At 41.6% G+C, this 14,664-nt stretch overlaps 1 protein-coding gene across 11 annotated transcripts in view; it reads left to right on the top strand.

Moving 5' to 3' along the window:
• NEO1 (neogenin 1) overlaps positions 1-14,664 on the top strand; it is a 160,943-nt gene that overhangs the window by 100,624 nt on the left and 45,655 nt on the right. For all 11 annotated transcript variants that reach the window (XM_065077127.1, XM_065077122.1, XM_065077126.1 and 8 more), the window contains exons 6-7: positions 4,176-4,330; positions 5,095-5,215. In XM_065077127.1, the coding sequence (XP_064933199.1) occupies positions 4,176-4,330; positions 5,095-5,215 (276 nt within the window). The remainder of the gene's footprint in view (positions 1-4,175; positions 4,331-5,094; positions 5,216-14,664) is intronic.

Raw genomic sequence — 14,664 nt, 5'->3', positions numbered from 1 at the left:
CCTGCCTTAGGCTGTTGCAGAAGCGTGTTATACAGGGTGCTTATATCACCACTTATATATAACAGCGGAGTCAGGTCTATAGAATTTGGTGAATCAATGGGAGCAAGAGAGGGATTGATCTGCATGGGATGAGGGAAAACAGCAAAACATCATAATAAAGATGATATGTGCCTTTTACAGTCTGTGTGTGAGCTGGTTGTGGTCAGATGCTACTGCAACAGCTGTATTTATTAATGCATTTTGAAAAGACAATAAGTATTTTTAAAGTATGGTTTGCAATCTGTGTTTCTGTTGCGTGAAAACGAGTCTCTTCTTGGTGCTTCATGTACAGCAGACGGTGTTTGGAGTATTTTAGGAAGTGAGATGATGGTGCAGCTGCCTGTCCCGTGAGGAGTATTAGGCATGCAATGCTTAGTTCGCTTTTGGATACTTTTAAAAAAAATATTGTAGACTTTTAGATTTGTTTTTCCTGTTATTTTGGTGTAAACGGCCTGCGTGCTGGAGATCACTTCTCTGCAGGCTTTTCCTTGTTGCCCAGACGTGGTTTTCAGGAGTCGCCGCTTTGGCACCATTAGGGATTTGTACCTCCTCTGGGGAGGGACATGGAGGGGGTTGACTTTGGGGAAAGGTTCACATGGATAAAAGTGAGATCTTAGCTAGAACAGCAGCATTTGGGGTTGGTTATTGCCAGAGAAGCTTTGTTGTGCTCGTAACTAAGAAAGCTGAAAGTCCTGATTAGGCAATTTTTCCTTGTTTTGTGTAGTCACAGCTCGGCTGGAGCTTTTGGGTCTGAAGTTGGATTGTGAGACCCAGAAACCTCTGGTCTTGTATCAGCGATGGTCAGGCTGAAAGGAAAGCTCTTCAGGAGAGGAAGACACAACGTCATTAGTTTCTCTCTCATTTGAAGCTCTACAGATGGCTGAATTGAAAAGAGATTCTTTCGCCTGTGCCCCTGAAGGCCACAAAATTTCTCTCATAATGAGAGTGAACAGGCCAGAGCCACTGACCGCTGAAAAGACACTGAAGAAACAGGCGTTCTGTGAAGTCTGGGATAAATGATGCTGCTTTAATAGTCTCCATGTAGCTATCCGAAGGTTTCTGATCCTCGAGTGTTTAAAAAACCAAGCACAGTGTGCATCTGAAGTTGTTGTTTGTGTGCTAACGTTAAGAGGGGTAGGAGTAGGATGAACTGCCAAGTTGTCTTTGAAGTTTAATTGTCTGTTTGGTGACGGAACACATAATCTTCCATTACAAATCTTATTTTATATGGTAATTGGCTCATTTGCTCTCTAGTTATCAATTTAACTTCTCTACCACAACATCTGTACTTGCATTGCATTAATCTGTGTGAAGGTGAAACGCTGACCAAGTGATAGAAGTGTCTTTTAAAAGCATTTTTTAATTCATTAACTAGCGAGTAAATCATAGTACAGTGAGCACTTGTCACATTGTTATCTAGTTGCGAGCAGCTTGGCATTTGCTCTGAAAGCCAAAAAAGCAAAGTCACTTTGAAATAATAACGTGTTTCAAATTCTTAATCTCCTAAATTAAAAATATTTGAGAGCAGGTAATAGGATATCCAGTTCAGCTTTCGTTTTTGTGGAAAAGAAACACTGCATCTCACAATTCAGTATAAATGCCGGTTTGGAGATGATGCCCCAGGTTAAAGCAGTGTCACTCACTAAAGATGTTTGGGTGCTTTCCACGTGTCTTCATTACCAGTGAAACACCAGTGGAGAAAACAGAAATAATCCCAGAACTTGCCTTTGCACTAATTCTGTTTCAGATGTGATGGTCCATCGTTCCCTTAGGGTGCTCTCCCTGTGGTTTAATTAAACATAAATTGGATTCTAGTATGTTTTTGATCAAATACTGTCTTGGGCAAAGGCAGGTGTGAACCAGAGCAGCTATTTTTCGTGTGCCACTCATGATTTCATTGGCCTTCTCTTACGTACCCTTTTCTCATCCCCGAGTTTCACGGCGTAGCTGCTCCGTACGGCAGTTTCCATGTGTTCCGAGATCAGAAGGTCCATATTTTGCTTTTGAACGCTATTTGCTTGTGTTGATTAGGATTCCTGTAATAAGTTTAATATATGGCTAAGCAATGAAATGTTAGCCTGTATGTTATGAAAATAGGAACACTGTAAACTCGCAGAACAACTGATATTTTCATGTTTCCAGTTTTTCTGTTCCCCTCTTTCAAGTGTGTAAGCACTTGTAGGGTCGATATGTGTGTGTGTCTGGGTACACATGGAGAAAGATTGAAAGGAAATGAGAACATGAACTATTGATCAAGCAGACTGGAACAAAACTCCTCACTAGTTAGAAATGGCTAAGGAAGAGAGAACAGTATCTGCCGCATTGGTCCGGGGCCTCAGGAAAAGGCCAAATCCAGTAGTAGAATGGATTGGGCAAGACATTTGCTGCAGTGCTAACACTGTGTTTATGCCGTTTCTCAAGTCACCAGTGAGACGCGTCTGAAATTGCACGTAATTAGTTGAAACTGCAACTAGAAAGCTGAATTCAAAGTAGGGCAAACACAGCGGGTCTGTCTGTAGGGGGCGGCTGGTCGACTTAGACCAGGACTAAGCAAACGGGACTAGTCGGGCCTGCCCAAATAAAGCTGGGATGCAGGAAGGGAGTGGAATAGTGCAGCTCACAATCAATACAAATGCCAGGGAGGAATAACAGTTTATCACAAAAGGCACTGTTTTCATACAGAATAAATAATCACAATTTGGCCACAAGTAAATTCAGAAGGCAGTTGTCAAATGTCGGAGTTATATATGGTTATAACAGATAGTACCAAAATAGCTGAATCCTTTTAAGGTGTAGTTTATGGAATTTTTGGTAAATTTCTGGAACTGATTATATGCAATGTATGTCTGAACTCAAAGGCAACTGGACTCAGCCCCATCTAGATTTTTCCTCCTATGTGAGAGAGTTCAAGCAGTGAATATATATATGTACATCCTTTTGTAGTTTCTGATATAGTTTTACATGTTTATCTGAGAGTTAAGCCATTTTCTTACTGCAGAAATAAATATTTCCATATGTGTATGTTCTCTAATTTATAATCTAAAATGTGAGGAGGTTTGGGAGCTGCTTGTTTCCACCTCTCTGGTTTTAAAAATATTAAATCCACCTACAAACCTTTACAACAGGAGGACGTAAAATATGATCTAGTATTTCCTAGCATGAAATAAATCCCATTGATAGGCGAAGCGTGTAAAATATTTGCCTAAACTCTGTAACCTTGCCTTTGTTTGATAAATATTAAAGGACAAAAGGCCGCGTTTGACTTTCCTGGAACTTGAATGATCAGACCCGCCAACATCAGTAAGCAAATCACCCTTATGCCAGTGAGCGGAGTAAAAACAAATAAACAGGTGAATGTTCTTCATAATGGATGATATTAAAACTGTAGGTGCCTGCAAACAGCTTTTGTTTGTGCTGGGAGCAGCGGAGAGTCCTGGGTGGTGTTCAGTGGCACTTGTGTTCACAGGAGGTTTTTAACATGTCTGTGCATTGGACCCTTTGCGGCTTATATTACCAAAAAATCCTCTATCTCTCAGTTTTTATGGGGTTTAAATGTCTTTAATTAGTCTTACTCTGAGTACGTTTTAAAAGGCAGCCAAGTACCAGCGAAAACAACTTTGGGACATGTCTTAAATGATGAAATTGTTTGGGTGAATACAGCACTATCTATTTGAAGAGCTGGAAGCACAAGGCAGTAGTGCCCTAGGAAAGTTTAATCTCTGTTTTCTGTCCATTCATTTTTTTAATTAGTTTTTAAATATAAGTTTAGTTTTTGGTTACCTACTGACTTGAGTACAAAGAGCACCCTGAGAAGTTTCTGGTGTATCAACTGGAGGATTTTCTCTGAATAAATAAATAGTTGCTGCCCTCCTATAACTACGTGTGTTGTGTGTTCTACGGAGCTCCAGCTGCAGTCACCGTCCATCCAAGTGGAGATTCCTGAACAAGTCGAACTTTACACCGAGCTTGTATGAGCTTCTATCAAACCCTGACCTGAAAACTTCTGCCAGTGTTGCTACTGTTTGTGCAGAAATCCCTGAAGCCATTGTTGTATGTTATCTTAGAAGAGAGGCACAAATGATGGGTTTTTGTGGATGCTGACACCATCTTTTCTCTTTCTTCCGCTCTATTTGAAGTTCCTCCCGAATTTCTGAAGCGACCTGCAAATATTTACGCTCATGAATCCATGGACATCGTGTTTGAGTGTGAGGTGACTGGAAAACCGACCCCGACTGTGAAATGGGTCAAGAATGGAGACATGGTGATCCCCAGTGACTATTTCAAAATCGTTGTGAGTATATATTGTCTGTTTGGCTGATTTTTAAGCTGTTGATTTATCTGTTAGTCCTCTAACCCACAGGCAGGTTCTTTGGTAGGACCGGCTGCCTAATTTTGTACTATGGATGTTTGCAGCCTGGGTGGGAAATGGTTTCTTGAGACCTTTAATGCTCCGTAATTCAGTTGGTTTACTGAGATGCTGAGGTGTGTTGCTCGTATTGTGTGGGTGGATTTCTTTATAGCTTAGATTTCCTATGACACAGATGCACACACAAATCGCACTTTGTTGGATGAACCTGTTATAGTGCGAGCTCGCCATGAACACCATTTCAAACAGGAGTTTAAACATAAATGTAACTGAACTGTGCATCATGAGTTTTGGCATATCGGTACTTCTAGAGGGAAATTTTAGAGGTAGTGAAAGTCATTATTGAGACATGGTTGAGAACTTAATGGCTGTATAATTGGATATACCTGAGGTTGTAGGATATGTTCAGGTTATATTCAGTCCTTAAAATAACATAAAAATGGCTGTGGAAATGTTATGACTTGCCAGTGATAGGTGATGCTAGAAAATGATAGCCATTAGGAGGAGCTGCTGCTGCTTTTCAATACCGAATAACGTGAGGATTCAGTGCAAGAGAGATGAAATCTCCAAATATACTTTTCACATTACCGCTCACAAGTTTCTCCTGTTGTAACAATATACCATAATAGCACCATTGTTTTTCAATCACAACCCGGTTTTAAGTGTTGTCATTTTCCTTTTCTCCTCAGAAAGAACATAATCTGCAAGTGCTGGGGCTGGTGAAATCAGATGAAGGATTCTATCAGTGCATTGCAGAAAACGATGTTGGAAATGCCCAGGCTGGAGCCCAGCTGATAATACTCGACCTCGGTAAGATAAACCGTGATGATACAGCCAAAGATAGGGAGGAACAGTTCCAAGGGACCATTTCCAGATGATATGTTACATCTATAACTCAGCTAGAGCAGGATATATTTTGAAGGCATATGAGGTTCAGTGTTGTCTTCTGCACACTTAAAGTTACTTAGGAGAAACTAAGGAGTTCTGTGGGATTAGCCTTGTATTTTGGAAAAAATATATAAAATATTTAGTGCAATAATAAACTGTAGCCAGAAATCTGAACTATTGTTGCATACTGAGATTTAAAAAAATAAAAATAACAGGATAGCCAAAATGAAAACAGTCACTGAAATTACAAAAATAAGCAATTATGGAGCACACCACAAATGAAGTATTTGCACTGTAGTCATTCTGCTGTCAGGAGGTTTTTTTCTGCTATTAGTTTAAAAAGTAGTAAGCTTCTTAAAAACAATTCCTAGGAGCATAAGGAAGAAAACCAGTAGTAGGAGGATAAGAGGAGAGACAAGGCAGACAAGGAAATACTAATTCTGTACTTTTGGAGGCTTTTGTGTTGCGTGTCTTTTTTGGGATATTGGGTCAAAATTGTAGTTTATTTTTATTTGCATAGAAGGGATTTAGGAGAAACAGCCTTTGTATGGTCAGAGGCACGATGTAACTTCACACTTGGAATTTCAACTGATGTAAATCTGCTACACTTGCTTTTGGCGTTCAGCGTACAGAGAGTAAGCTGTTAGGAGCGTGCCACAGAAAGAGGGATTTTCCATGTGTTTTCTGGTTGTTTTGTAGAGTAGTTGTGCACTTACAACTTCTTATAGGTTCTGGTTCGGCTCTGGGTGTGCTTCCTTGCTTGCTGGGTGATTCCGCAATGATTTGGGGAATGGCAGGTGCCCTGTGCGGGGTTCAGCGGCTTTAATAGTGCGGAGCTGTGGGATTTGAGCATCCCAATAGCGTCGGCAGCTGGATCCCGCAATGAGCTACTGTCATCAGCTCGCCAGAAGAAATTATTAAAAGTAATTTTATTTCTGCTATATGCATGAATCACCGGAGTAATTTCCAAATCTTTCAAGTGGAAGCGTTATTCCGTATTTTCCACATTTGAAAAATACTGAATAATTAATAGACTTGGGTTTTGAAGCCCTGCCCAGGTTTGTGCCTTCTCCCGGTTCCCAGTAGTGGTTTCTAAATGACTGTTACTGTTATTATTTTAGTTTCTGTGGTCTCACTCTTCTTGCTCTCCCTGCCCTGTTGTTTGCCCAGTGGTTTCTCCTTCCACCCGAGGACTGTGCCCTCCAACACTGTCCTTTTTCTTTTGCATGCTGCCAGAGGATGGTGGAGCCTCCCTGGGGTGTAAAGATGCACCCCGAAGTCATGCCGTTCCGTTCTGTGGCCCCTGTGTAACGCTGGTGTATTGTAGTTGTAGCGATAAGCTCACGATACATCACCGACCTGCATTGTGTTTTGGTTTTGGTGTTGAGTAGCGGCATAACAAGTAGTGCAATTAGGCGTGAATGTGCTGTGGCTTGGTTGTGATAGATGAAAACTGGTATAATATACAACATAGAAGAAAATGCAGATGTTCAATAACTTTTTTTAATTCATATATTCCTATATATGAATGGCAAAGAAGGAAACAATATTCAGGGAAAGAGGATGAAGGTTTCATAAATATTACTTCTTTCCTGACAGATGTCTTGATATGAAAATTAAAAACACTAATTTGAGCAAAACGTATTCTGAACAGTCATTAATACAGAGAGCTTTAAAAAAAAATCATACCAGATGAGAAGAAATACCTACTCTGCCAATTTGAAAAGTAGTTTCAGTAAAAAATGTGAAGTGTTGGTCAAGGTTGTTCCCGTTTAGCAGGGTGGCCCTTCCCTTGCTGTTCTCTGGATTCTCCTTCCGAAATGGAATTGGCAAACTTGTCGCTATTTCCCATTAGCCCTTTTGCGTATCATCTTTAATAAATTTATATTAGAAATTAGAAGCCTGATGGAGTTTCTCAGACAGGGTGCACATATTTTTTTTATTTTAAATACAATAGGCGTAAGGTATCTGATGTGATTATTGGCTACAACAAAACCTGCTTTGCAGGTAGCAATGTTTTGGTGATTCGGAATGTACGTGAGTGTATGTTGTGCAGAACCACACAGACCAGTTCAAATGCAGACTCTGCTGGGCTGGAATAAGCTTAATATAACTGTTGTGAGAAGAGATTTTAGGGCAACTATTTGTAATGGAGCAGGTTGAAAGGCCAGGAGGAGGAGGAGGATCCAGGTGAATGATCTGAGTAAATACTCTTCCACCAGTATTTCCTGTACTTGAGCTCAGGTGCAGAATTCCCAGCGCCCTTGGAAAGCATCGCAGCTACTTTCCAAATCCTTGGAGACTGGAAATGGTGTCTCTGTTTCTCAGGTACTGGCCACGTGCCTTTGGGGATTACACTGGAGCCTTTCTTTAGCTTAAAATTAGATCCTCATGGGTCAGCCTCTGACCATCTTCATTATGGATCAGATACAATCATATGCTCAATTGTAACAAAGCTATTTCTTGTCGTCGTTTTTACAGCCTTGTTTTGTGTGGTCTGTGAAACCTCAGTAATGGATACATTGGGGTTTTCCTCGTGGAGGTTAAATGTTGGTGACAAGACTGAAAAATTGAGCGCGGACCCGTAACCTGACCTTTCCCAGTGTATCTGGCGTTGCTCACAATGGCCATTTGGGGACTGAAAACGGAACAGGTGGTAATGAGGAAAAGGAGGTGCCTTGGGGAGGAAGGCAGATGGTTCCCTGTCACCCCTGTGCGATAGGCGTTTGACAAGTGCGCAGGCACCAAAAAAATTAAAGGAGTGATTGTTGAATGCTGTATAAAGAAAAATCATAGACTGTAAACAAATATGTCACGTTATTTAGAGAACAATTTCAAAACATTATTTGAGATGCACAGTATCACCATCAAAACTCCAAAGTAAGTGTAGTATACTGTGTGATTTCTGTACTTTTATACTATTTGCCATTCTGTGCTGTATTTGGGAGTTGTTTGGGAGTGAGATCTTGCAGTGAATGAATTGAATATGATGCTGGTATCCAGTGGTATCAAGATGTTTTGTGGTGGAACTATCAATTTCTTTAAACTGAAATTTTTCATTAAACATAGTTCATAGCTGAGGACTATCCTACATGGGAATTAATGTTACCAGCATGGGAAACAAGATTTTCTTGGCCCAGGTTATCCATGTCTGAGTGGATACTGGGGGAGGTGTGTGTTGTACCTGCTATCCGGGAATTAAAATGAACTGGTCAGAGATCTAAAGGTCATGCCAGCCTTGGCAGCAGCTCTCCTGAGCTGCTTTAATTCAAGCTTTGAGAGAACTGAGCAAAGCAAATAGCAGAATTACAGCCTTGGGCTTCAGGACAGGAGATCTGGATTTGTTCAGGGGTCTTTCTGGCAGGTTCCTATGGGAGGCTGTGATGATGGTGACCCGTTTGGTCCTTACGGAAAGTCTCAAAGCACAGCGGTGGGCTGTTCCAGAGGGCAGGAATTTGAACATGTGTGTCAAGGAGACCAGCAGGGATAAAGCAGAACTGCTAACTGAGCTCAGTCACAAAAGCAAAGTGCATAGAAGTTGGAAGCAAAGGCAGAAAAGTAAGAGATATTGCCTGGGTGTGTGGGGATGGAACTGGGAAAGACAAAGTGCAGCTGGAGTCAGAACCATTTCAGAGAAGGTTGTGGAGCCATGTTACACCAGAGAGATGGTGATGACCAGGAAAATCCAGCACGATTCATTGTGGGCAAATTGTGCCCAATTATCCCAGTAGCTTTCTGAGTTTAAATGATTTCCCTTGTGGTGGACAGAAGTGAATATAGTTTCCTTTGCTGTCACCAAGGCCTTTGGTGCTGTCTCCAGTGGTGTCCCTGCAGCTAAACTGGGGAAATTCGGACTGGCCGGGTGGATGGTGGGACGTGTGGGGATCTGGGTGTCCCAGCAGATGCTGGATACTGGGACAGAGAGGGGTTCAGCCAGTGACCTGGCTGATGGGACACCAGGTTTGCAGGTTAGACCATGAGATGTGCTGTGACTTCGAGAGCAGTGAGTTGGATTATTCCTGAAGAGCGGCAGCCTCACGACATCTTACTGCTCAACCAGCTGCGGGAGGGCCCAGAGCGGAGGGAGGTAACGGCAAGATTTCTGAAAATTTCTGATCAGATAAGAGCAAATAGTTTCACAGGGATGGCAGTTGCAGTTGGAACGGGTTGCCCAGGGAGGCTGGCAAGTGTCTGTTGTTGGAGATGCTCAAGGCAAGGCCCTGAGCAACCTGGTCACAGGTGCCTCTGCTCTGATGGAGGGTCGCACAGATGGACTCTTGAGATCCCTCCTGAGTCGTAGTGTTTTACAATTCAGAAAACTTGCTGGTCCGAGAGGTGTGAATGGGCCCCATTTCTCTCTTTGTGTGGGGTCTTAATGGAATAGTCAAATGATGACAGTTTTGTGGTCCTCATTTCCATGCTGATCTCCTTATGAGAAACACAAATGTCTGGTATCGGTGGCACAGTTTGACATTACAAGCCAAATTTGATTACAGTGTAACATCGCTTTGCTTGCACTGTGTGATACTGATTCCTCGCCGAATTGCTTTATGTGAATCCTGATTCTGAGAGAGTTTTGAAGACATCGTTTATTGACCTAGATTGGCACTTTCTTTGTGTAATTTAGTTCTGTTCAGGACCATTGCTGCATGACTAATTTCATTTTATGTTGGTACTTCTCCGGTAGAGTTTGGCCACGAGCGATGTCGAGTCTGATAGCACTGAAATGAGGTGGACAGGCCAGGGTAGGGTGGAGAACATCACAAGTCTGATCAACATTGTCTGCAGTTGGCACATCCCAGCTGAGATTGTGCTGAAAACCGGGCATTTCTATAGCATGAGTGGTGTTTGATTGCTTGAGGTTAGTTCAGACACGGACTCGGAGATTTTGGTGGGTCAGATTCCATTCTTAGAAGCTATTTCAGCCAATCCAGCTATAACTGGATTTTCAACTTGTTGGTAGCCAAACCTTGGACCCTTTTTCCTTAACTGGTAGAGTGTCGAACCCTGGCTATTTCTTCACTTTCACAACACAATTTGAAATTCGAAATGCACCCTTTGATGCGCTTCCAGCCCTCCTGACTTTGCCTTCATTTAAACCTTATGAGCATATTCTCTGCTCCATCATCTGGCTCTTAAAAAAATACATTGAACCGTATGGAACTCGCTACACCGTCCTGCACACCCCAGCTCTGTATCACTTTTCCTTCTGATACCGCAGCACTGAGAACTGTTCTGAGCGTGATTTTTCCAGCCGATTACGAATCCAGTTTTTGTGGTGGCCTCGTCTGGAACGTATTTGCCTGCTTTTGACAATGTCACGCAAGGCAATGTTAAAAGCCATACTTAAATCAAGATATATGAAATGCTCTGCCTTTTCCATATCTGTAAGTTCCATTATTCTGATGTAGGAGGCAAATACGATTTCTTTTTGAGGAATTTTGGCTTCTACTGAAAGAAATCCAACAGTTGGCACTGACAGGTTTGTGCTCTGCTTCGAAAAACTCAGTTGCACTTTTGGGTATTTTCCATATGTAAAAATTAACATAAATTTAACTTCTCCCCTCGTCTGGTCCAAGCCCAGAGGCAGAAATCTCACGTGTTACTTCAGAACCTATTTTGGATGATTTCACAGATATCAAATGTAACTTCTCAGGCGCTCTCACATTTATAGAGGTAGTTTTTTAGAGTATTTCGTATGCAGTCACATACTGTGAATCAAAACATTTGGTGGTGTTGTCAGGGTAATACAGTAAATATTTTCTCAGCCTCTGGAACTCTATGGAGCTTTTGGAGACCATAGGTGTACTTGAAAAAGCCACAGGGTATTGCAGGGGAAACGGACGAGTAAGGTGAAAAAAAGTCTGTGCAATCAAAGAGGAGGGTTATTTGGGGTATTCTTCATGTTCTTTCTGTCTTGCCCAGTTTTAGGTGTTTTAATGGAAGGGTTGATTTGGGAGATCCCGTCTGGGTGGGGAGAAGATCCCAAAGGAGCAGGATGGAGAATCCACTCCCATGAGGCTCTTCAGAGCCAGACCCAGTGGGGGAATTTCCTCTCCCCTCGAGAACCCTGCTCCCTTTTGTCTGTCATATATTGACATAAATCCATGGGTTTTTTTCCTCAGAGAGCTTTTAAATGTACGCAACCAGCTGCCATATTGAAACATGATATTCATACAGCGTTTATCACAGTTTATGTCAAAAATTGTGTCTCACATTTAGAAAATAATACAGAAGGTAATGGGACTGTGATATGAGCCAAATATCTTCTATACAGTATATGCCATTTAAAATATTTTGGCTATTGGGGCAGTTCTTGTATTATGAAATCCAAGTAATTTCCTCAACACCACGGTACATGCACATCACCTCTTCTGTGCACACATATATTTGCATATATAAAATATTCGCATGTATAAATACTCGTTTTTAAATGAAAGTTCTAGGATGCTGTAGGCAGCTACAGTTCTGTGAGAAACTCTAACAGCGGCAAATGTAACAAATACCATCTCAATACTGACGGCACAATGAGGTTTTTAAAAGATAATGACGGTGCTTGTGTTGTAAGCGGGCGAAAGCTTTTCAAACCCGTCTGACAATATCCGAATATCCGTGAATGGGGGATGAACAGCTTGGGAGGCTCCGTTGGAAAGTTGTGTTTCAGGAACACAAACAGCATCTGAAATCAAACTGACTCCAAACAGGGTTTTGTAAAACCAGAGCCAGACTCCGAGAATGTTTTGTTACTGGCTGTGTACACTCCATTGCTAATTTTCGGTAAACATAACAGTATGTTCTCCTCTTTAATGCTGAAAGACATTTTTCATTTTAATTTTGATTTTAATTTACCTTGCTTAGTTAGTCTTCCCCAGTTTCCTGTTTCTCATCTCCAAAATGACCAGAAAGCTGATTTAATTCAGTTAATTTCTTGACTCAATCCCTGTTTAAAAAACGGCCTTTATTTATTCCCTCTTATGGCCCCTGCTTATATATAGTCTTGTTGAGAAGTCCAGCTGATTAAACTACACCAAATCATAAACTTCTTGAATTTTAACTTCATGAAACCGGGCCCCAACCAGCTCTCATATTCTGTATTCAATAGACTATTCACATATAAACTTGGCACGCGCTTGAAATAAATTGCTCTAATTTAGATTAAATTAGTAATAGATTAATGTTTGCCGGCGCGCGGTGAATCGCAGGCAGGCATAACAAAATTGATGGGATATTTTGATGGCGCTTATTGCTTTTCATTTCTCGTTTTCTGGCTGTATTCACAGTTGAGTTGGCAAAGCAAAGCGCAGCCCGGTGAAGGTGCTGGTGTCGCATGGGGCTGCAATTTCAGTCTGCTCGGTACAAATTCGGGTTACGGGGCTTGCGGCTCGTGCACTTACACGTGGAAACACTTGGACTGTGGCTCCTGTTTCGTTTTGGTTTTCCTGAGTGAAGCGAATGGCTAAAAGGTACTTGTGTTTGAAATAGATGTATTGTAAAGAGCAGTAATAGGTAAGGAACGTTTGGTGGAGGCAGAGAAAGAACCTGGAGGAGCAAAAAGCTTCCATGTATTTTGAGAAACACTCAACACGTATTAGTACATGTTTTCTACCCTGTGCTGGTATTTATTCTGTATGAATAAATACCAGTGAACCAGGTTGCGTCTACACTGTGAAAGAGGCTCAGAGACTTTGAGTTCCTGTTTTAAATCATCTCTTGTGGGTCATCGTGAATTCCCCGCAGAGCTGCTCGGTTCAGTAACAGTCTCTTTGCCACCAGAAGGGCTAAGAAAAGCAGATATATTTACTGGAATATCACTTACCGAGTCCACCAGTTTCACGTTCTGATTATCCTCTTGTATTTTATATAATAGTTGTTTCTGGCAGCTTGGTATTGAGCAAACGCAAATGTATTCGGTGTGACCAGCTCCTAGGAACATCGGCTGTGTGGGACGTGTTCATTGAATCACCGTGGGTGTTTATTTTTAGAGGTTTTTGGTTGTTTCTTGTTTAGATGAATGGTATAATGGCAGGAATAGCTTCATTTTGTTATCTGTCATGACTGCCAAAGGCCTTTATTATTCGTAAACAGAGTGATGCGGATTGACAGGAGTAGCCTTCATTTGTAATTGATCCCAGCCCCGTGTTGTAAAGGAAAAGATCAGGTTTTGTCAGTCTCGCACCAGAGGGGGGAACAAACGTGTGGATATGGTCTTAACTGATTGCTTATATTTCAGAGTTGCTAAATTATACAGTAATATCAGAGACAGCTGAATGCCAAGTGGAGAAAAAGGAGGATGACTGGTTTACAGTTTGGTTGCAAATGTAATGGCATTCGTCCCATTGAATATCTGAATCTAGAAGACTCTCTTCTGATTTTCCAGCAGTCTTGACAAGGTAATAGGCTTATGGGTTTTATAGCATAAGGAAATCAAATAAATGGAAGAAATAAGTGACTCTAACACTCATTTCTGATGGCGTGCATTCAATTGTGTCTCAGCAGTGAACACCTCACCTCGGGACTCGGGTCTGTGGCCTTTCTCTGTCTCTTCTTCAGCACCGTTTGCCATGGGACTGCTTGTTCATCTCGTTAGGCAGGAGCTTTTGACAGCGGTAAATGACCAGAGTACCCACGTTTAAAATGTCCATTTGGGGAATAACCTTGTGCTGTGGTGTGCAAAGCAAATTCCCAAGCCTCTGTGCTAGTGAAAGAAGATCTATTTTAAAACTGCTGATGGGCTTTACTATTTCTGTTAAAATCAGAAATATGAAGAAGCAGAAGAATGTTACCTTGCTCTTTAAAAATAGAAAGCAAAAAAATCTTAATTAAGAGTTCATAGGATTGGCTTTTGTGTCCTTTGTGTGAATTCCCGACCATCCTGACACCTCATCTGGTTTCTATAAAAACAGTGAGTCTGAGGTACTTGTGAGTGGTAAATATGGTCTTTAATGGAGAAATCCGGTTGAAATGATTGTAAGAAACGCCAGTACCACGTCTGGTAGTATTGCTGCATACCTGGTTATAGCCTAAAAGAGGAAAGGTGGGGTTTGCTTGGGACCCTCTCTCCCTTAAAAAAACAGTCGTGTGTATCAACCTGACCGAAAGACAAGTGGAGTGCACTAGATACATATAAGAAATAAGTAGTTATAAATAAGTCAATGTTTGAGAAAGAGATTAGCAGAAATGAGTATAATTTGGATACACAAACAGCTTCTTCAGGCTCGGCCGTTGGAACTTGAGCTTGTCAGAATCGTCGGAAGCGTCAACAGACCCCAAACGGAGGGAGGTTATCTTTCATTTCCAAGTTATTTCTCAGAGAAAGCTGATATTTGGAGAAATCCTGGGTGCTGCAACCGCCTATAAACCTCAGATACCTT

This window comes from Columba livia, chromosome 11 (assembly GCF_036013475.1).
Source record: "Columba livia isolate bColLiv1 breed racing homer chromosome 11, bColLiv1.pat.W.v2, whole genome shotgun sequence".
Classification (NCBI taxonomy): Eukaryota; Metazoa; Chordata; class Aves; order Columbiformes; family Columbidae; genus Columba; species Columba livia.
This window is presented reverse-complemented; position numbering and strand designations above follow the sequence as displayed.